This window comes from Chinchilla lanigera, unplaced genomic scaffold (assembly GCF_000276665.1).
Source record: "Chinchilla lanigera isolate Chin_1 unplaced genomic scaffold, ChiLan1.0 scaffold00008, whole genome shotgun sequence".
In the NCBI taxonomy this organism is placed as follows: domain Eukaryota; kingdom Metazoa; phylum Chordata; class Mammalia; order Rodentia; family Chinchillidae; genus Chinchilla; species Chinchilla lanigera.
In genome coordinates this window covers 27,012,845-27,035,666 of record NW_004955409.1, presented here as the reverse complement: position 1 = coordinate 27,035,666, position 22,822 = coordinate 27,012,845, and the positions used below count along the sequence as shown (strand labels likewise).

The 22,822-nt window shown below is 48.1% G+C and overlaps 1 protein-coding gene across 2 annotated transcripts; it reads right to left on the bottom strand.

Annotated features, from left to right (window-relative positions):
* Nucleotides 1–218: 218 nt before the first annotated feature.
* LOC102008067 (stereocilin) lies at nucleotides 219–15,710 on the bottom strand. 2 transcript variants are annotated; one of them, XM_005376945.1, is made up of 29 exons: nucleotides 15,662–15,710; nucleotides 14,583–15,365; nucleotides 14,471–14,495; nucleotides 12,451–13,702; nucleotides 11,432–11,494; nucleotides 11,226–11,336; nucleotides 10,890–11,056; nucleotides 10,519–10,705; nucleotides 10,299–10,414; nucleotides 9,902–10,034; nucleotides 9,366–9,548; nucleotides 9,040–9,078; nucleotides 8,713–8,880; nucleotides 8,498–8,563; nucleotides 7,906–8,031; nucleotides 7,609–7,667; nucleotides 6,396–6,519; nucleotides 6,161–6,273; nucleotides 4,989–5,124; nucleotides 4,375–4,571; nucleotides 4,099–4,189; nucleotides 3,740–3,896; nucleotides 2,703–2,872; nucleotides 1,960–2,115; nucleotides 1,419–1,561; nucleotides 1,086–1,234; nucleotides 746–843; nucleotides 512–659; nucleotides 219–304 (listed from the first exon to the last, which is right to left on the bottom strand). In XM_005376945.1, exons 1-29 carry the CDS (start codon nucleotides 15,708–15,710, stop codon nucleotides 219–221), a joined length of 5,295 nt encoding a protein of 1,764 aa, XP_005377002.1. The 2 variants fall into 2 exon arrangements, with proteins under 2 accessions (XP_005377002.1, XP_005377001.1); XM_005376944.1 differs by having other exon boundaries at nucleotides 14,583–15,391; nucleotides 15,673–15,710.
* Between the last annotated feature and the right edge of the window lie 7,112 nt (nucleotides 15,711–22,822).

The window sequence follows — 22,822 nt, the reverse complement described above, 5'->3', positions numbered from 1 at the left end:
GAGCAGCCTCCAGGAGATGAAAAGAAGCAGTGGGGTGATTTAATGATGGAAGGAGACTTTAGGTATGGCATGCCAGAAAAGCTGGCTCTCAGGTGGGTGAAAAGCATTAGCATTTACCCATATTCCTCATCAGCTTCTGAGAATAATTAGGATGCACTTTATTTATTATAAAATAAAGTTTCTCTCTCCAGCAATCTTCCTCAACTGTAGAGACAGGCTCATAGCAGGTGTCCAAGGAAGCCGATCAGTGCCAGGGCCCAGGAGGGCTGTGACCAGTACTGAGGACCCCAAGCTGAGCTTCGACCTATAATGACACAAGGAATGGAGGGAGCATCACAATTTTGCTCCCCAGAAGCCACTGAAACTTCGAAACTAGTTCTCTGCCTACCGACCCCTTTACTCCAGGGATCTCCTTGTGGGGAGAAGGAGGCAGTTCTAAAGGCCAGACAGCACCACAGTGGGGCTTGGATTTTGGGTCAGGAGATGGAGGGTCAAGTTGTTGGGAACTCACTCTGCCGTTCAGGAGTCTCTTTCCCCTCATGTTGGGCCCATGTGACTGCTCCTCGCTGCTCAGGACTCAGAAGGGCCCTTTGCTCAGGAGTGACCGCCGCAGCCTGAGCACTGGTGAGACTGGATAGCTGGGTGGGGCTGAACACCACCTGGTGGTAGAGATAAGAATCAGCATGTTCATGTAGCCCCTAGGGTGTCCTGAGGTCACCCCAGACCCCGGTCCATCAAATCTTACAGCGAATTTAGGAGCAGGGATTACAGAAATGGCAAGAGGGGTCAGGCCCTGGATCTGTCCCTGCAGCAGAGCTGAAAGAGCCAGGTCTGGGATCCCAGCTATTGAAGAAAGGAAGATGCATGTCATAAAGTGGCCTTTTACTATCTCTTCAAACCTGTAGATCTCTAACTGCTCCCAAAGTGTCCTACCACAGACCTTCCCTATGGTGACTGTATCCCCTTACTTAAACATTTTTCAGACTTGTATTTCAGAAGTTCAGGATGGTCCTACCCGTAAGTCCACCCATGGTATGGAATCCAAACTATGGCAGCTAGTTCCAGCAGTGGCCCAGCCTCTCTACCTGCTATTGTGCCAATTTCAGTGAAGATCTCAGGCCCCCAGTTACTGATTGGGCCAAAGCCACCAGGCAGCACAAGGAGATGGGCCAGAACCTCCAGCTGTTCCTCAGAGCACTGGAGATGCAGATGGCCCAGGAAGAGAGCTGCTTGGCTGCGGAAGAATGGGAAGGAAGGGAGAAGAACTGAGCTTTGGGGATTGAGGTTGTGTCTATGAGACAGGGTAAGAGACGGCTTCAGATGCACTTCCTTCTTCCATGGGATGACTCCTTCAGGATCCCACCCTCCCCAGTGAGCCCTCCTTTAGCACCTCCACCCACAAGCCCCTCACAGGTGACCTAAACTCCCAACTGCTGATATGCTGTAGCTCCTCCGGCCGCAGTCCACAGAGTGTGTAGCCCAGTGCTGTCAGGTGAATGAAGTCCAGGTGACTGACGTGCCGACCGCTCTGGCGTAGGAAACTGGAGACCACGACCCGGAGCTGCAGTGGAGTGGGGATGAGGCACAGGATAAGGAGAAAAGTCACAGGAATTATTGGAACGGGAAGTAAGTAGGGGAGTGATGGGTGGCACTGAATTATATTCTTTTATTATTAGGATCAGAAGGTATCATAGCCATAGAGAAGGTCAAAGACACCCCCCCACACAACATCCCTTTCCCAAAAATGTGAAAGGAGAGAAAAAGATAAGTCCTCAGAAAAGCAGAGGCAGGAAAGAATAATTTTTATTCAAGGTATCGGAGTGAATAAACCACAGAGCCTTGAAGGTCACTGTGTGGGTTATTAAAATAGAAAGAATTCCTTGGGCCTCGGATAAACCACAGGTCTGGGTCTGTGAGAGGGCAGTTCAGCAAGCGCCGAGGGAGGAGAGGAAATGTTACCTGGACAGAGCTCCAGCCCTCTATCTGGCCCAGGGTGCTCAGCACTCCCCAGTCCACCAGGGTCAGCTCCTGGAGCTCTCGCTCTCCTAGACCTATCAAGAGCCGGCCCAGCTGCAGAATCTGCTCAGGACGGAATCCTCGAGGGGGACCCCATAACTGGGAGGAAGAGAGGAACAGTGTGAATGGGAAGAGCACTGGACTAGGAGTCAGAATGCTGGGTCTTAATCTTGCTTTTGACCTTAGCGGTGGACTTCTGGGAAAATCACTTGCCTTTTCTTTAGTTTTCCTCCACTGTAAAATTTACGCATTAGACAATAGTTCCTATGACTAAGGGGTTATTGAAAGACCCTGGAGTATCAGAAACAAAAGCAAACTCTACTGCATAAATTCCAGACGTTTATGTGCAACACACTCACTAATATGCTTGTTAAAACACAGATGCTGAGGCCCCAAACCAAGATTCTTAGACTGGCATCGTACCCTAGCAATAGTACTTTAAAAACCTCTCCCTAGATGATTTTGACACTAAAAGTTGATAACCGCTTCTCTAGTCCCTCTATTTATGTGCCAGCTCCATTTCCTCAATATTGATCCCCTCTGACCTACTTGAGATCCAACCCCTATTTTTATCTCCTGTTTCCACAGCTCTCACCCAACTCCCCATTCCCTTGTGTTCCCCATCACGCCTAACCAACTACCTTGTGTTTTCCCCTCTAACTGCTAGTGGCCTCTCCACCCCTGACCTTCTTTGCCTTGCCCATGGCTGCCTGTAGTTCCTCAGGCCCAAGCCCTGGATCTGCTGCAAACAGTGCCAGGCAGTCCTCAAAGTCTGAGAGCTCCATCTCTGTAATCTGTGCTGCAGACCAGGCTGCTGGGAAGGTCCCTCGGATGTCTGCACAGGTTGGTACAGGCTCTGAAGGGGGAAGGCAGGTGCAGGGGGTCAGTGTAGTATTAAAATATGCCTAGAGATAGATGGAATGACCCTCCCAACCCTTGGAAGATAGGGCAGTGTAAGCAGGGATGGTTACAGGGTGAAATTTATAGGGTTTAGGGCAGTGTGGCGAACCTATGGCACACATATTGTTTGTTTTCCTTTTAAGATGAAAGATGGTTATGTATGAGTTATTTTTTTCTAACCTAAAACCTCAGTGTTCAGGTTTAATTGCAGTTCTCACACTTTGTGATAAATAAATGGGTCTTGAATCGCAGTTTGGGCACTCAGTCTCTAAAAAGCTTGCATCACTGGTTTAGAGGGTATTAGAACAAGAATCAATTGGAGAGCTAAAGGCCCTAACTTCATAGGTGGGAGACTTGAAGAGGAGGTTGCCCTTGATTTTATGGCAGAGCTGAGACAGAGCCCAGGTCTGTAGCCTTGTAGTGTCTCTTTCCTTTTAACATCTCCCCAGCAGAAAGCTTCGTGCTTAGCCAAAATAGAACTGAGTCTGTTGATAAGAGAACAGAAAAATGGAGTCCTGGGCTAAAAACCTAATGAAGCTACCTTGGTATTAAGATACCAAGATGGACAGGATACCTTGACAATCATCTCAAAAGCCCAGAGAGTAGAAGGTTTGTAAATTTGGTCAAAGGGCACACAATACTTACAGAGCCTAGGCTTTCCACCACCTCTAGTGCTTGAGTTCAAACCAGGGGCCTCATGCATGCTAGATAAGCACTTGGGCACAAAGCTACACCCCGGTCTAGAGCCCAGATTTCTGACAGCATTGTTTGCTACTCTCTCCTGTATGCTCTGCTGGATATATGAGTATTTAGGTAGCCTCACCTGGAAGATTCTCAGCAGCCGGCCGTACAACCCCAGCTACCAGGGCTGCTTTCTTGGGAGCAAGCTGTGGTCTCCCACATAGCTGTCCCACTCTGCTCTGCTCCCAGCTCTGCTGCTTTTCTAGAAGCCGTTCCAGGGTCTCTGGGCCCAAAGCCTCCTGCATAAGAAAGTAGAAGGAGAAGGAGAGGTCTGGACAGGGTCAGGGCCAGCTGCTGCATCTGTAATTCCAAGTCCTGCCTGTATTTAGCAGTCTTCCCCAGATCCAGGTTGTGCTTCCTTTGCCTCCTTGGCCTGACATTGCTATAACCAGTTCATTCATCCCCCTGTGCATTTATTCCCTCCATGTGCCTTCACCTTACCCTGGGAATCAAGGAAATTGCCTCAGTAGGCAGAGTAAATACTAGACGTCCTGCTTGTTCTACTTCATCCTGGCTCCACAATTCTGGTTTCCTAAAGGATAGGAAGATGATCATATGCTGGGAGCTGAGGGAACCTTGAGGAGAAGAGGACATAGCATGAGTGGGGATTCAGGCTTCAAGGGTCATTAAGCATATGGAAGGAGCTGCCACTGATGACTGTAGTTGAGGGGCTGGGTACAGGAAAAGTTAGCATCTGAAGTTTCCAAAGGTCCATACCCAAGAGCAGGATCCTGCAACAGCAGCTGTCCCAGCTCTGTGGCAAATGTCTCTTGTAGGCAGAAGCCCTGCAGCTGGATGAGATGGGACAGCAGGATTGGTAGAGGGATCCGTCGTACGCTGTCTATACCCAGGAATCCGACCAAGGGGCCCAGCGTCTCCAGCACTTCCTCTGAGAGAGGGGTCTCCTTTGGAAGCTGGAGAGGGGCATCAGGTCGTGAGCAGTGCACCTCTGACTCAGAGTACTCGGCTCTTTAATCAAGATACCAAGTCCCTTGACCTTCCTTCTCTCCTGCCCACAATTTAACAACCTAGGATGCTCGTTACCTCTTCACCTTTTAAACAGTGAATGAACTCAGATACGAGCAACGTAGAAAGACTGAGAGGTGGAATCCATTGGATTTCTCAGGTCCCAATGGGATGGATAAGAATCATAAAGCAGGTTATTAAGGAACAGAATCCAGAGGCAGATCTAGAAGCTAGAGACCCTCATAGATAGGAACCTCTTTGGCAACAATAAGGGGGTTGGGCCTGGAAGACAGGCAGAGATCACTGTTTGAGTGGCATGCACTGCCAAGGGCAACAGATGTGGGTCTGGGAGGGTGGACTCTTACTAGGTTCTGTAGTGCCCGCTCTGCCAGGGCTGCCTGGTGGGGTGGGGTCAGTGCCAGCAGCTGCTCAGGAGCTCCTTGTACCAGCTCCACCACCAACATAATGGATTCATTGGACAGTCTGTCCATCAACGGGATCCTGTTACATAATTGGACAGCAGGGGCACTCAGTCACAACTCAGCCAAGTTGAGAAGGGACCTTTGAACCTCACATTCCCCAGATAAGGTATAACACAAGACCACGCACTGTGAACCTGGACTGGAACTGATATTAAACAGCCCTAAGCTACTTATCACCACTTGCTTGAAGGGAGAAAACAAAGAGAGTGGTATATTTTTAGTGTTTCTAGAAAAGAAATAAACAATCCTATCTGGTGTAAGGGACTCAAAAGCCCCAGATACTAAGTACCATTACAATTTTTCTTAGCCCTCTTTCTGTGTGACTCATGGTCCAGTATCTTTCTCTTCATGTAGGCCAAACCCCAGCCTTGTCCTACTCTGACTACAGCTCAAATGGAATGGGGTGGGGTGGGTGGGGTTAAAGTGAGAAAAGAGGCACATGAGTGAAACGCTCATAAACTCCTAGACTCTCTGGGATAAAGAAGCCTTAAATGTTCTCTCTCCCCAGCCCATACTTGAATCTGCTCTACAACAATGCTGCAGTGGGTACATCTCCCTTAGGCTTGGATAGCTCCAGTGATTAGGGACTCACTATTTCCATTTTTCTTATATTGTACAAAAATTTGATTTTAACTCAATCCTAGTCTTGCCCCATGGAACCTGTCTATTTGATAGACCCTTGGAGATTTAAATCCATTTATCACATTTTTCATCATTTTCTCTTCATCCACTCCTCTGAACACACAGAGAACACAACACTGTAAGTAAACTATAGTCCTCTACAGAGGAGCTGGACCACTACCTCCCTTATCTCATACTATATCTCTATTAACGTGGCCCAGGTTATATTAAGATTACTTGGTAGGCCACAGCAGTGTCACCACCCTCTGCTGTCCCAATGTGGGGTCATTTGAATAGAAGCCCCTGCTTTTGGCTGTAAACAATGTGCACAAACCACCATTCAGAGAACTGCCTCAGCAAGGCTATTTCCTAAGGGCACATCTACTCTAAGTTGAGCTTAATGGGGATCCAGTATCTCCAGGTATAGCATTTACGGTAAATCCAGGAGTAGTTTGGTGTCAAGCCCGCTCAGTTCTGGCCCCAGGGTGGTCAGTTCTGGTTCTGGCATTGTCATCCTCCGCCATAGTTCTGCCCAGATACAGGCCCTCTGTAGGACAGGGCGGGAAAGCAGGGTTAGGACAGAGCTGAGCAGCTGAGCAGATGAGTAGGGTGCTGCACCCAGGGTCCTAGCCTTCCTGCTCCCACTCATACCCAAGTATCCCCTCTCACCAGGCTCCCTCGGACCCCAGTGGGCAGTTGGTAAAGCATGTGTACCACTTCCAGGAAGTCTGCCGTTGAGCTGATCTGCTGCACAAACTCACAGGACATGCCCGCTGCCAGGTTGCCTAGAGCCCTGTGGGTGTGAGTGGGTAGAAGATTGCAGCCTGCCTGCTCCCTGATATCAGCATGCCCAGCACAAGGACAGATGCTCATTTATGGTCAGTTACATTTTGAGGGCTGTTTCTGCATAGACAGTCTCATTGGCTTCCCAAACATTATTACTGTTTATCAGAGAAGAAAATAGAGATTCACACAGGTCAGGTGACATTCCAATTTCAACCTACTAGAAGTGTGGTGAACTGAGCCTAGAGCCATGTCTTCAGATCCTGAAGCCTCTGGTTCATTTACGATAGGTACAGGTAAGGTAATGCTTATTTTTATTCTTGCTTAACCAATGGCTCAGTCCTCTTGAATTAAACTAATAATAGCAAATATCCACACAGAGTTTATACTGGGAAAACACTATGTTAAATATCTGGGATTTGCGTGTGTGTGTGTGTGTGTGTGTGTGTGTGTGTGTGTTTGTGTACTGGGAATTAAACCCAGGACAAGAATGGTTAGCAGATGCTCTACTAATGAGGTACATCCCATCTCTATTTTACCTTTTATTTTGAGATATGGTCTTACAAAGTTGCCTGTGTTCTCCTCAAAGTTGTAATTCTCCTATATCAGCCTCCCGAGTAGCTGAGATTATAGGTATGTGTCATCGGACCCAGTTTACATTGAATATCTTACATATCTTATCACACTGAATCTTCAATAACTACCTATGAGCTAAGTGCCCTAGTCTCATTGTATGGAAAAGAAAGCTGAAGCTTAGGTTAAATGACTTGCCCAAGAGCACAAGTGTGTGACAAGATAGGGACCGGAACATAGATCTTCTGAGTCAGTGTAGGCCTGGCACTGTGGAAAGGCAGGGAAGGCAGGGGGAAATGGAGGCAGGGCAATCATGATGAGGCTGAGACTAGGCATCATCCCTGTATCCCCTATGGTACCTAGCATATGGTAAATACTCAAAAAATGTTAGCTGCGCTAAAGATATAGCTCAGGAGTAGATCCTTTGCTTTGCATTTGTGAGGCCCTGAGTTCAATACCCAGCACCACCACCAAAAAAAAAAAAAAAAAAATCAATTAAATTGACTGTTCAACACAAGTTACTCACTGCAGATTCCTGAGAGTCAGGTTGGTGGGCACCTGCATCTTCTTCCAGAGAAACTGTGCCTATAATAGAAAGAAAGAAGAGCTTCTTCCCAGCAGAGATATTACCCCCAGACCTAAGTCCTGCCTCTCTACTCTGGGTCCCATCAGATGTCACTTTCCTGATTAGCTCTGAGAGATTGAGAGGGAAAGAGACATCTTGAGGACTTCTAGGGAGGATGCACAAAATTGGGCAAGAGATGGGCAAAGGAGGTAGAAGGGGTTGAGCGGGGAGCTCTGAGGGAGGAAGTAAGACAGTTACCTGCTGTTCAGACCAGGGCAGCTCCCGGTAGCGCCTCCGGTTTGCTAGAAGAGCTGCAGTGTCCAGTTGCAGCAGTTTTAATGGGAGCAGGGGAAGCAGGCAGTCTGGCCAAATGGTGCGCATGGGCTGCTGGCAGTGACAGGTATAACAGTATAGTGACAAGTGAGAGGTTCTGCACTCAGCCCTCGGAGAAGGGGAACCATGGAAGCAGAAAAGGACCAAAACTAGGTTAGGGTGGACTGGTATTTGCTACTGGAGCAATGGACACCTAAGTTCCCTCACACTGAAGGCCACCATGGTCAAGTTGCTTCTACTTAGTCACCTGATGGACTCGTATCTCTTAGCTTCTCTGAGCCTTGGTCTCTTCACATGACAGGGGAGATTTCTGAGGCCCTTCTGGCTTTGACATTGTAAGACAGTGTAGGTCATGCTGTCCTGCACCTGAAACTGAAGGGAGCTTCTAGCATCTAGGTGCACACAGGGCTAACCTGAACTTTCAGACCACTGAAGGGGGTTTTGTGAGGCAACACTAGCCAGATGAACCTGTCCCAGAAGGTGGAGAGGAGCTCGGTTGGGAGATTGCACACATTACCTGACCGGGGACACACACAGCTGCACTGACGCCTGTTGTACTCGTACTTTTAACACCATCTTTCACCTGCATGAGAATCAGCGATGTGTATTTGTGTTTGGGTGTGGGTAAGGGGGAAGGCAATGGGGAGGCCTCCCCTGACCACAAGGAAGATGCTGTCCTCCCACCCAGTGCCCATATCCCCAACAGTCTCACCCTTCTTATTCCTCTCATACCCGAAAGGTCTGAAGCAGCGCTGCAGTCTGGCAGGCTGAGAGACGCGACAGTTCAGGAACGAGGCAGGAGCAGGCCCCGACCAGAACTCGCCGAGGGATGGCCTGCAGTGTCTGGGGGCTGAGGCCGGGCAGTAGAGGGTGCAAGGAACAGAGTTCCTCCAAGGACAGCTGAGGGGCAGGAGAGACAAGAGGCTTGAAGAAGAGGGGCTGGATGGTGGGGAAGGCAACAGTCACAGTGCAACAGAAAAAAGTATGAGGGGAACTGAGGGGAGGAGAAGGCAGATGCAAGAACCTTGCTGAAAGTTCTTGAAAGTTGCTGCTACTCACATCATGCCTAGGAAGGAGCCGGCCAAGCAGCAGGGCAGCCTGGGTGGGATGGGAAAGGAAACAACAGCTCTCAGGTCCCAGTAGCCAAATCCCAAACCAGTCCCTAGGACCCACCTTCCAAAATATCCAGCTCCCTCACCAACACCCCCAGTGACCAGCTTACTCAGGGTCCTACTTGGTCTGAGGAAGGGGAACAAGGAAAACCTCAGCAAGACAGGGTTCACCTCTTGTGCTCACCCAGCAGAAGCAGGGCTGATGGTATCCCTAAACGTGACTGTCTTGATTGGGGCTCCAGAAGTGGATGCCAGGGAGTAAGACAGGCTCACCTGGGCAGGTGTGACACTGGTTCCCTGAAGTGCAGGAAGCATAGCTCGAAGCTGGGGCTCTGATAGCTCTTGTAGGAAGCGAAGACCCAGCTGGGGGAAGAGAGGAGCCCAGACCCGCAGCTCTGGGGGGCTTAGCACAGCTCCTCCAGATGAGCGCAGTACCCCCAAGAGTTCATACGCCACCTATAACCAAAGAAGGTTTGAGACTGGGGAAAAAGAAAGACAGCTGAACCTTGGACCTTCTCTCTCATCCCACAACTGGATTCTCCAGAGCCTGGGTGAGGGTTTGGAACCAGGGATGGAAACAGGACATTGGGTCAGGATGGCACAAGGTGTATTGGGGTGCAATACACCAGATAGGATAGGGCCAGGAAGGAGCGGTAACAGGTAAGAATGACCATAGAGTAAGGAATGGAGGTGGCAGAGGTGGGTCCAGGGCTGGCATCACTGTGCTTAAACCTGGTTGACACAACTGAGTCCTTAACACAGTCCCAGGGTAACCCTGAAGTCTTGGAGGCCTGGGCCAAGGAGCTTACCCGTCCTTCTGGGCTGAGGGTCCCGTTGGCCGCACATTCCAACAGCCCCCGTTCTACTGGCCCCATTGGATCACTCAAGGGCACCAGGCTTTGTAGCTCCTCAGGGCTCAGGAAACAGGCAAGGGACCCAAGCCTGAGGAAGGCATGAGGCTGGCCTTCACATGCTCACTGAGGCTAGTGTTAAGTCAGGGACTCTGGGTACTTGGAGTAGGCATTCTGATACCTAAACAATATGGAGGTGCTACATATAGGCATTGCTCCTTAAGTCGACACTGCCTGGGGCCATTACCTACTTCCTGTCCCTTCCTTATTAGGAGACCAATCCACCATAGTAGCCATACCTATGTCTCTTATCTTTCACGCTCTGGCTTTGATCACTGACTCCACAACCACTCACCTGCGGACCTGCTCCTCACCATCCTCGACACTCTGGTTTACCAGGCTACGCAGTACATGCCGGGCATGCCCTGGCCCAAGACCTGCCGCAGGCCAGCTATCCTCCAGGGCCTGGATCTGAGGTGGGGAGGGTCACCTTGTGTTGGATCTGTGGGATACTTGTAGGGAGGGGCCTGCTGGGAGTCATGCTCCTAGCAGACAAGTGAGGATGATTCTCATACCTGGTGAGGGCTGAGCTGCAGGAAGTTCTCCAGGGGGAGGTGGGGGAGCAGCGGAAGCGCTGCCCACAGCAGCTCCTGGGGCCAGGCAGGAACTTCCCCAAATAGCTCAGGGGCCAACAATCGCTTTGCCAGGGCCTCCTTCTGTTCAGGCTTCATTCCTGAGCTGTGATCTCGGATGGCAGCCAGGCTGGAGGGAGTAATGGGTCTTAAAGCTTTGCCTTGTTCCAGCTGTTATTCCCTGACTCTCTGGAGCCTGCTGTCATGGCCAGAAAAGAGACTCTTCCTGGTTTAATAGAGGGGCACTCTGGAAGGGGCTACTGAAGGGGGATGTCTGTCCTGACCCTGACAGGACCCAGAGGAGTGGTGCTTACACACTGTCATTGGCCAGCAGGGATGGTGGGAAGCGCATCAGGTCAGAGACAGCCAAGAAGGGGATGAGTGGTGACAGATCAATAAAAAGCTGGGAGGTGAGGCGTGGGTACCGCTGGAGGAGCAGGGCCGTTAAGCGACCCATGGCCTGCTCCTCAGACGGTGGTACCTGGGTGGGCACAGGAATGGTTGTCAGCTCTGGAGACACTCAGTGTCCTTGCCACCTCCTCCCCGGAGTTGCTCTTCCCACTAAGACAAGCCCTGTGCACACTTGGTTCCAGATGCCCTTGATCCCTAGATTCCCCTCCCCCCTTGCTTCTCTCACCCTCTACGCCCACCTGCAGCTGGGCCCAGGAACGATGCATGAGTGTCAGGAAGCCCTGAGCAGCTTCCATCTCTGCTGAAAGCACCAGCTGCTGCAGGTTTTCTGGGGGCATGTGCAGATACGCCTGGGAACAGGAGGTCGTGGTGGGCGTGGCCTCACTGGGCAGAGACTTCAGGCCATGACTGTCACCCAGCCCATCTGTGTGCCCCTTCGTGTTACCTGTACAAGAATCTGCAGGGCCCAAACACTCTTCTCCCTCTGGAGTAGATCCCACAACACAGGCTGGTTGGGGGAGAAAGACAAGATGCCAAGAGAGCTGTTTTCCTCCGTCTTCCTGCAGCTTCCCCAGCACTGCAACTCAACTCATGGGAATGCACCCTTCAGTGAAGCTAGTATGTGTGTCTCCTCGGATATGAAGCCCCCTTAGGGACAGGAACCATGTCTCTACCTATTCCTGAATCCTCTCCCATGCCAGGTCCACAGCTGGCTCAACAAATACTTGCAGACCTGAACCAAATTACTGCAGGTCTGTCTCATTCCGTTTCAGTGAACCCAGGGCTACAAAAAGTGGGCCCTAACATGGGGTAAGAAATATATATGTACCCAATAAAAACTAGCAAGTGCTTTGACACTTAGTGAACCAATTATGGTACTTAAACTCCTTCACTCTACATAGAAGAAAATGAAGTCCAGAAAAACTACTTACCTAAATGCACTCTAATTTATGGCATAGTTGAACTTAACCAAAATCTTCTGATTTGTAGTCCCCCCTGAATCTTTTTCTTGTTTCTACCTTACCTCTGATACTCTGCCAGCCCCAGTTCTCACTTGCTAGAGAGAGAATCTGAGCCCTCTAACTTGATCCCCTTCCTTTCTGGAGCAGAAAGGGGGAGAATCTAAGAGTACAAAAGAATAAGATCATTTATTTCATGTTTATGTATTATACCCTGCATTAAGCCTACAGTATATATTATCTCATGTAATTCTTACAACCACTTTTAAAAATTGGTACTATTATCCCCAGTTTATAGCTAATAAGGAAAGCAAATACTACCCACAGAGACTAAATAACTTGTACAAGACTGATTATAGAATTGAAATGTGAACCCAAATTTGTACACCCTAGAGCTATGTGTTTACATCACTGTAAATACCATACTTCTGCCTCTCGCTGCTCAAGGAATTCCTCTGCAAGCCCCTCCCCTTTCCAGGGGCTTTTGCCCAGGCAGATCACTCACACTGAAGCAGGACAGGAGCTCCATCTTGCTCCTACCAGAGCTGAGGCTGTCCATCGGTTCAAAGCCTGCTGGGGTAGGATCTTCTTGCTCCAGGAACTCCCCGACTGTCCGCAGCACACTGCGCCGGCCCTCTGGGCGGAAGGCATCCCAGAAGGAGCAGTTGTCTGGGAGACTGGAGAGCAGCAGGGCCTGACCCAGCATCCCCTGGGCTTCAGCCCCTCCAGCCCCTGGGCCCAGAAGGAAGGTCAGCAGGCGCAGTAGATAGTGCAGGCGTGTGGAGTGGGCAAGGGCTGGCACTGAGGACTGGCAGCGTGGCAGCTGAGACAACATACCCAGCAGGAACGGGGCAGGGGCCAGGCAGAGTGGAGATGGCCCAAGAGGTGGCAAAGAAGGCAGAAGGGGGGCCAGAAGCCCTTCTAGAAAGCAAGTGTCATTGCCCCCACGACTTATCCTGCACTGGCCTGCTAGCCAAGGCCAGAAGGGCACCAGGGCCTCATACATGGTGTCATTGGCACAGACCATTAGCAGGAAGCTGCCCCCATCTGGGCAGCGTTCCCCACAGGGTCCAATGTGGCAGGGTGGGAAGGCAGTGGCATCTGGGGTGGGGCCCTGGCACACATGCTGAACCCATGCCTGGTTGCTGGGGGGCACAGCCTGCAGACTCGCCTCTACACACAGCCGCTCGGCCCACAGAGTCTCGTTCTCCAAGAAGCATCCCCAGAAGGTCTCTGGTGTGAGGGGCACAGGGGCCAGACCATCGGGGCAGCTGGTAGGGGGTGGGAGAAGGCCAGCACAGAGCCGCTTTACCAGGCGGCGGTTGGGGCCAGACAGGGTTGAGAAGGAGAGGTTGCTACAGATTGCATCCAGAAACTGATCAGGAAACTGGTCATGGCAAGCCTGCAGCCAGCGCTGGGCACCTGGTGCCCAGGAGACTGTGTACCACACAGCGGTCAGGCAGACAGCAGCAGTGCTAGGAGGGGGCTGCGGGGTGGTAGGCCTGGCATGCTGGCAGATCAAGTGGATGGAGAAGTTAGAGATGCTGTAGGGTGGTGCTGGGCCTGTGTGGTTCTCGCAGAGGGCCTCCACAGAGATGGCTCGCCGTTGGCGAGGCCTGGTGTGGGCTGAGGGCTGGGAAGTCCTGGGAAGACGCACACCAGTGCTCAGGCAGTGGAGGAGGGCAGGAGGTGGGGGTGGCGATCCAGACAGAAACCCCAGTGCCTGTACATCCCAGGAAAGATTGTGCCGGATGCCCCTGGGTACAGAGGGAGGAACAGGCAGGATTTGGTCAGTTCACGCTTCCTCCAGCTGGAGAGTCTGACCCTGGCTAAGAGCCCTGCAGGGCAGGTGGCAAGCGCAGGCTGCTCTAGGTGAGGCTCCTGGGAGCGTAGGTGCTACTGGTATAAATGCTGAGATGGGATACAGAGGAGAGAGATCTGTGCTGCGAAGGCTCAGAACTGCTAGGGGCAACCACAGTTGGAGTCTTGGCTGCCCTAGTCTTCCACCTGGCTGCTCATTTCACTCTCTTTTTTCCCCAGCTGGTTTTGGATAACTTAAACACAACCCTTGTTTGGCCTCCTATCAGAAAATCTGCCTGGCAATTGAATATGTCTGTGCTCTGGCGTTGTTGTACTGCATTAGTAAGAGGGTAGAGGAATCCAATGTTACTGTTCTTTTCCACACCCCATCTTTTGTTGGCTAACATTTATTGAGTACTCTGTGGCAGGCACTGTTCTAAGGAGTTTACTCGTAGAGTATCAACTCATTTAATCCCTTACAACTCTACAGTAGTTAATATTACCATCTTTATTTCACATATAGGGACAGTGGGACATAGAATATGAAGCATTTCTAAGGCTAGGAAGAGGAGGAGCCAGAAAACCAACTCAAACAGTCACACTCCCAAATCCCTAAACCACACTCCTCTAATCAGTTTTCTCCTCAGCTCTAAGGCTAATGCCTTCAGCTCCCCACCTCCAGGTTTCCCAGGCCCGCACTCTCAGAACTGCTCTCTGCTACTTACCATAAGAGCAGCTGCTGCAGGTCACCTAGGAGGGAGAGAGCAAAGCAGAGGCCTACCCCCATATCATCCTTCCTGCCCTGCCACCTCCCAGCCCCAGTCCAGCATCACTCACCACCATGGCACTGCCCATGGGCATCAGGCTCTGGCTTGCCCATAATGGAAAAGACCTCATCTTGCAGGGAGTGTGTGACACGGAGCAGCCCCTCCTGGAAGGCAGTATAGAGGGGGACCCCCACTGTGCGTAGCAGACCACCCCAAAGAGCATCCTCAGAGCCCAGCTCCCCTGGTGGGGTAAGCAAGCCCAGCAGACCCTGCAAAAGGTGAGGAGCTGGCTCCTGCCCCTCGAAACTTGTGGCATTGGTGGGGTCCACACTGGGCTGCAGCTGCACCAGGGCCTGCCAGCGGGTGCCCTCTAACAGCAGCAGCAGAGACGGCAACCAGTCAGCAGCCAGCACGCAGTCAGAAGGCCCATCGCGGGTACATGGGGGCCTTGTAGGGGCAGGGGGCCCCCCAGGAACTAAAGCTCCCAGCAACACCTCCACAAGTCCTCCCAGAACACCTGCCTGGTGTACCAGGAAGTCCCGGGGAGTCTGCTCCTGCCCCAGCAGTGCCAGCACATCCCCCAGTAGCCCTAGTATTGGCTCCCAGTCTGGACTACCTCTTAGTGTCACTAAGAAATCATGGAGACGAAGGGCAGGGGGCTGGAGAGGTGGGGGCTCTCCCACGGGCCCATCCCCCATTCTCCCAGGCTCAAAAGAAGAAATGTTGGCCAGGAATGCAGAGAACTGTGAGCGGCTGAAGGCACCCTGGGAAGCCTGGTCCATAGTGGAGAGGAATGACTTCAAGAGGGAGAGATCAGGGTCCAGGGACTGATGCCCCGTAGGGGCCAGAGTCACTGTAAGGAGAGAAACCCAGAGATCACTGCAGGGGAAGAACCTAAAGCCCAAAGATAGGCTTACTCCTGAACACAATTCCCTGCCTGGATCTAGGGGGGTGGGGGGCAAGCCCTTTTCATTGGCCTGCAGCAAGTCATGGCCTGCTTTCCTAATCTTCACTGTCACCCATAGCATTAGTCTCTGCCTCTCTTCCTGTCCCTTTAGCTTTTATCTAATTGTTTAACCTCCACATGTTTACATGTCGTTTCCGGCAACCCTCCCCTTCAACCCCAGCTCTGCTCATTGTTCCTCTCACCTGTACAGGACAGCAGCAATAGCAGAAGGGGCCAGAGGCTCAGAGCCATGTTTCCAGCGCAGGTGGTACTAGAGGTAAATTCTAGTTATTCTCCCCTCCTATGCGACAGCCAGGTGAAGGCAGGGCACTGCAGGCAGCTTGAGGCTCCACTGACACTATAGTGTGGTCTTTCAGGAAACAATATCTGTAACCTGACAGCAGCTTTGTCACCTGAGCCACTGAATACTTGATCCTTTGGCTCTGGAGAAGGGTGTGTTTCTGAGAGCGGGACAAATGATAGGGACCTGGAGGTGGGAGAGGCAATTGGAAGAGGCTACCAAAATAGATAGCTTAGTTGGGGTTTTGGGCTGCAAAAAGAAGTAGGCTGACAGGAGTATGGAGAATTGGAGACCAGGAGTGTCATCCAGGATGTAACTGTTAATTATGGTATATCAACTTGAACGGATTAAGAAAAGCCTAACAGATTAGTGAAGCACACTCCGTGTGTGTCTATGGATGACTGACATGTAGGCCAGCCAACCCAAGAGGGAAAGACTCATCCCAATAGGCTTATGGCTGCCTGGTGAGATGAAAGGGAAAAGAAGGAAGTGTCCACATTTTGGAAGAGCTCTAATTATTGCGATTGCCTTGGGACATTGGTCTCCAGTTTCTTTAGTCTTCTAATGTATACTTGCACAGACAATTGTACAGTGATCTTCTAAAGCTTTGACCTGAGACTAGTGTCACATCTTTGATCATCCTTACTCTGCAGCTTGTATCTTTTTGGACTTTATCTTTTAGGTCAGGGATGGCGAACATATGGCACACATGCCACAGCTAGCTGTTTCTTATTGAAAGCTCTAAGAGGTTCACCATCACATACTGGGTCATCTAGCTCTCCAGTGTGTGGATGGCCACTGTGGACTCTCCTGCCTTTGATGGAACAGAGAGTCCACAGCTACTGTGGACTCTCCTACCTCAAATCCTATAAGCCTACCTAATTAATCCCCTTGAATAATTATACATATATTTCTCATTGATCCTGAGTCTCTAGAGAACTCTAACTGATACAGATTTTGGTACCAGGAGTGGTCCTAGAGAATCAGAATTATAAGGATGGATTTTTCTAATCGGCATAGCAGTTCTCTCTAATTTGATGAGGCCTAAAGTTGCCATGGTCTCTTCTGGTATATACAGAGCACGGATAGTTTGTGTTGTGAACTATTCAAATACACTACCTAGATCCATTTGACTTCCTAAATTGCCACTTGTGAAGCACAAGGAATTTAGTGATACTTTTGACATCTTTGGAAAAGTAAGAAGTATAATGCCAGCTGATTGCACTCAGCAGCTCTGGAAAAACTACAAAGAAAACAGTGAGCTCCAGACAGGAAGGAACAATTTAAAGGCATCTAAGTGTGTCCTTAAGAAGAATCTTCTGTTCTTTATCCATAGGAATGAAGTTGCTGAAGACCAATGACAAGCCCTCATAATGCAGCTGGCTGAATTACACTGAAAGTTTAACTCAGCCGTGAAGGGTATCTGCAGTGAAAGTGAGGGTACTGCTTGGAAAAGAATGGGATCGTATAAATTGGGATGGAAATGTCTGGAGGGAACCTGGGGAGGCTGGGGACATTGAACTGCTCAATTCAGATGAGATTATTTTGCCAGAGAAAGAGATTTCTCCAGCTTCAGTGGCAGAAGTGTATGCAACCTTATAACTTTTGTGTGGCCTCTCCTTATAACTTGTTTGTTGGCCTCTCCACTTATACCTGAGGAAACAAGTGCTGTTCTGCTTATAGAAACAGTAGTGACCTTCCCTGTTGCAATTACCAAGTAAGACAACTTTGACGCTCATCAGGACCCACCTTCATCACATACTTTTGATTCCAGGCCTATATCTAGCCTCAAATCTCAAAAGACCCCTAAAGGTGAGGTATACAATATGAAGTATGAAGAAGTATGCTACACTGTCAAAGGACTTGAGTTTTCTGATTCTTAGAATCTGGGGAACAGGTGTGGGAATGGATTTAAACAGTGTGGGATAATGGTGGAAGAAACAAACCTCATCAGGCTGAATTTCAGGTTATGAGCCCATTAAAAGGAGATAGATTTAATGTTGCGGCTCGTGGAGTTTAAAAAGGTATTAGAAGTTTACTTGGCTGGGTGAAATATGGATCAAAACATGGCCCATTGTGAGTGAACTAGATGTGCCTGATAGTTCTTGGGTTACTATTGATAAGGGTGTTGAGAATGCTGGTATGGATTTGCCAGGTGAAACCTACTCCACACTGGCAGGATCCAGAAAATATACCCTTCACTAATACCTTAAGAAACAGATTTGAGGCTGGGTATGGTGGCACATGCCTATAACCCAGCACTCAGGAGGATGAGGCAGGAGGATTGCCATGAATTCAAGATCAGCCCGGGCTACATAGTGAATTCAAGGCCAGCCTGAACTATATAGAGAGACACTGTCTCAAACAAACAAACAAAGCCCCCTGTAAAAAAAACCCCAACACCGTACAAAACCAAAACAAAACAAGAAAAAACAGAACCAGATTTGTGAAAGGAGCATTTTATGAGTTGCTCTTCTGTGTATGCCAGACCTCAGAGTGGGAACTGTAGTCACTCAGTTCAGATAATTAAATGCAATGGGTATTATTGGATTGCAGAGTGTCAGGGGCCAAGTGGCATCCATCAACTGCCAAAAGCAGAGTGTACTTACCATAATGGACAGCAGAAGTAAAGCAATGATCAGAACTGTCTGATATGTACAGACCTATTGTGTTGGCTAATTAATCATATTTTTCCCAGAAGTGAGATAGATAAGAAACTTATTAAATTTTCACTGGATTTATAAAAGCAGAAAAATTTTAGGGCAAATGAACAAAAAGCTACTTGAAATTGAAGCAAAAAAGAATCATGGCCCCTCCACCAATTCTCAGACTTGAGCCAGTTTACAGACCTAGAACTTCTCAAATGAAGGGGAGGCTGGGTCCCATTGAGGAAGGACCATGATTCACTACCAAAAGGTTATACTTTCAATCTTTCTCCCATCCTTCCCCAAAGGAACCTATGGCCTTTTACCTGCATAACCATATGTTGAAGAAAAGGAAATGATGAGATATTTTGGGAAAGATTGGACACTGTTTCTGAACTAATACTGATTACAGAAGAGCATCATCATGGCCATCCAGTGAAAGTGTGGGCCCATGAAGGTCAGGTGTTCAGTGAAGTTTTAGCCAAGACTGACTCATAGTGGATCCAGTAGATTCTTAAATCCAACCTGTGGTTATTTCTCTAGTTCTGTAATTGGAATAGATATATTAGTACATGGCAGAATTGCCCTATTGGTGACTCATAGTATGAGAGCTACTATGGTGGGAAAGGCCAAGTGGAAGCTATCAGAGTTGCCTCTACCTGGGAAAATTATAAATCAAGAACAGTATCATATCCCTAGAGGGATTACAGAGATTAGTGCTACCATTAAGGATTTGGAAGATGCAGGGGTGGTGGTTCCCACCACATCTCCATTTAACTTTCCTATTTGGCCTGTGTTAGAAGATAGATAGATCCTGGAGAGTGAGGGTAGATTAGGGTAAGCTTAATCAACTGATGACTCTAATTGCAGCTACTATACCAGATGTGGTTTCTTGCTTGAGCAGATTAACATAACTCCTGGTACCTGGTATGTAACTATGATTTGGCAATGCCTTTTTCTCCATATCTATTCATAAAACCACCAAAAGTAATTGGCTTTCGGCTGGAAAGGCCATCAATACATCTTTACTGTCCTACTTTAGGACTATATGAACTCTGTGCCACAATGGAGTTGGCAAGTACCTTGGTAATCTTTCCCTTCCACAAGGTGTCATACTGGTTCATTATATTGATGACATCATCCTGATTGGACCAAGTGGGCAAGGTTTAACACCAACTCTGTATTGGTTGGCAAAGCATTTACATATGAGAGGATGGGAAAGAAATCAAGCTACAATTCAAGGATCCTCTACATCAGTGCAATTTCTAAAATCCCAGTGGTGTGGGGCATACAGAGATAGTCCTTCTAAGGTGAGAAGTATTGTTGCATCTGGCCCATTCTTCAACCAGGAAAGAGGCACTATGCACACTGGGCCTATTTGGACTTAGAAGGCAGCATTCCTCATTTGGGTTTGTTATTCTGGCCCTTTACCAAGTGACTCAGAAAGGTAGTAGTTTTGAGTATACTGAAGAACAAGAGAAGGCTCTGCAATAGGTCCAGGCTTCTGTGTAGATTATTCTGATATTTAGGACATAAAATACAACACATTCAATGGTACTTGAGCTGTCAGTGGTAGATAGGGGTATTGTTTTGAATCTCTGGTAGATTCTCATAGGTGTATTACAGCAGAGGCCCTCAGATTTTTGGAGCAAGGCTCTAATATCATCTGTAGACAACTACTCTTCTTTTGACAAACAGGATCTGGCCTGCTAATGGGCCTTAGGAGAAACTATCTGACCATGGGACACCAGGTTACCTTTTGACCTGAGCTGCCCATGATGAACTGGGTGCTATCTGATCCACCAAGTCATAAAGTTATATCTGCTTGGCCACAGTCCATCATCAAATAGAAGTGATACATATGTGATCATGCCAAAAACAAGTTAAATAAGGAAGTGCCCCCAAATGTCCATGGTTCCTATTGCTTCTATACTGCTTTCCTTCCCACAAGTATGCGCCTGTGGCCTCATGGGGTATACACTGATATCAGTGGCCAGAGGAAGAGAAGACTAGAAACTGGTATACAGATGTTTCTGCACATTATGCAGTTAGCACCCAAAGCGAACAGCTATAGCTCTATAGCTTCTTTCCACAACATCCATGAAGTACAGTGTTGAGGGGAAGTCTTCATAGTGGGCAGAACTTCAGGCAGTGAACCTGATGGTACATTTCATTTGGGAGAAAAATATGGTGATATGTGATTATATATTGATTCATAGACTACAAACAATGTTTGGTCTGAGTAGTCAAGGAGTTGGAAGGAACATGACTGGAAAATCAGTGGCAAATACATTTTGAGAAGAGATATTTGATAGACCTTTCTATATGAGTAAATGATGTGAAGATACTTGTATTCCAGGTAAATGCTCACCAAAGGTAACCTCAGCAGAAGAGAACTGTATCAAGTTATGAACAAAATGGCAATAGTGGCAAGGATGGAGATTATGCATGGGCTCTGAAACATAGACTTCCACTCACCAAGGCTGGCCTGGCTGTAGCCACTGTTGAATTCCAACCTGCCAGCAGCAGAGACCATCACTGAGTTTCTGATATAGCACCATTCCCAGGGTTATCAGCCTGCAGTGTGATAGAAAGGGCAGAACATTATCCTTATAGAAATATACACATGTTCCAGATATGGATTTGCCTTCTCTGCACAGAATGCTTCTGTCATAAGTACTATCTGTGGACTTATGGAACAACTCACCCAGCATCATGATATTTCACATAGCATTGCTACTGATAAGTGAACACACTTCACAACCAAAGACATGCAGCAACCCAGGCCCAGAAAAACGATGTGATTTAACCAAAGTAGAACCATGTCGATCAATCTCCTTGTGTCTCAGATGAGCACTACATCCATTTCAGTAATTAGCAACTGGCTTTTGTTCCCTAGACCAGGGGATGACCACACAAGACACCCTCCATTTTTCAAGGCTCAATCTCTTTATGTATCTACAAAGCCATTGTAATGAGATGACTCAGTCCAAATGCTAATGTGAAGAGAGAAGTACAGTGTTCCATTAGTAGAGCTGTCATTCAGTCCTAATAATTATTGGGACTTCTTTGCCCTTATTTCCACCCCACAGTTGGGTCACATTCTCAGGCAATTCATATACAACCAAATCTTTCCAAAGATCCCTCTAGTTATCCATCCACATTGGAATTCACCAAGGTCTGAGCATCTTTGATGAGGCTTGAAATCCTCATGCTGAGGGTCCAACTCCCTAGGCTATCAGTCTGGACCCTCCAGGTTCCCTGGAGCAATACCACAAAGCACTGCTCTTGTCCTTGCTATGCACTCATCAACCCGCCAACTTCCTACTGCCTCCCAGCCTCAGAGACACCCCACTTGCTCAGTACTCCCTGTTTTCCCCCACACTTCTAGGGTTCCTTGCATCATCTTTTCAAGAAGTTTGGCATGTTATATTTAAAAAAAAAGAGGCTCTGACTTCAAGCAGCTTCTGCTTTTTGGTCTTGCAAAAATCCCTCAGGCAGAAAATACTAGGGGTTTAGCTACCTGATTAGAATTCAGGAGAGGAATATTCAGCAAACAAAATTCAAGTGAGTATCTCAAGAGTTGACTCTGCCTCACCAACACATGCCCTGCTGCCTCTGGCTCCCTGGTGCTATCAAATTTTTAAAAATTTAAGAATAATGAGAAAGAGCTTTAGCAAGATACTCAAGACAATTTGGCTCATAATATTCATCCTTTGTGTATGGGCACACATAAACACAACTTTGGAACTATGTGCCCTATATACAATTTTAAAGATCTCCCTATTCTCAGAGTTCTTTTAAAACTATTTCCCAAAGTAAGGTTAGTATCAAATTATTTTTAAATTGTGTATATCCCCATAAACAATATGTATGTCACTCTGTTTCACACTGGAGATTGTTAGTTGTGCTCGTCAGGAATTTGCCTCAGTTTTCTATCAACTAAGCATTTCATCAAAAAGTCACTATTCTGAATATAGTTATTATAACATCTCTAGTTATCCCTTTGTCATCAGCATTGAGACATTCTGCTAACTAAATCAATGGATATTCAAGTTGGGTTCTAATTAGTAAAGTTGATATTAAATATAGATTAAATATCCCTTATCTAAAATGCTTAGGACTAGACACTTTTCAGAGTTTTTGGAGTCGGGAATATTTATATGCACATAATGAGATATCTTGAGGATATCACATGTTAATCAATAAAATATTTACAAACATTCCTAACTCTTACATGAATAGGGCTTACAAATCTGGAACTGTGCTGTTCAGTGTAGTAGTCACTAGCCACATGTAACTTTGGAGCCGCTGAAATATAACTAGTTCCACATATCAAAATTATAATAGGCCCCAAAACAGCTATCTGCATAGATTTACCTTAATCTGGTCCTGGAATAATATCTCATTTGCCTGAG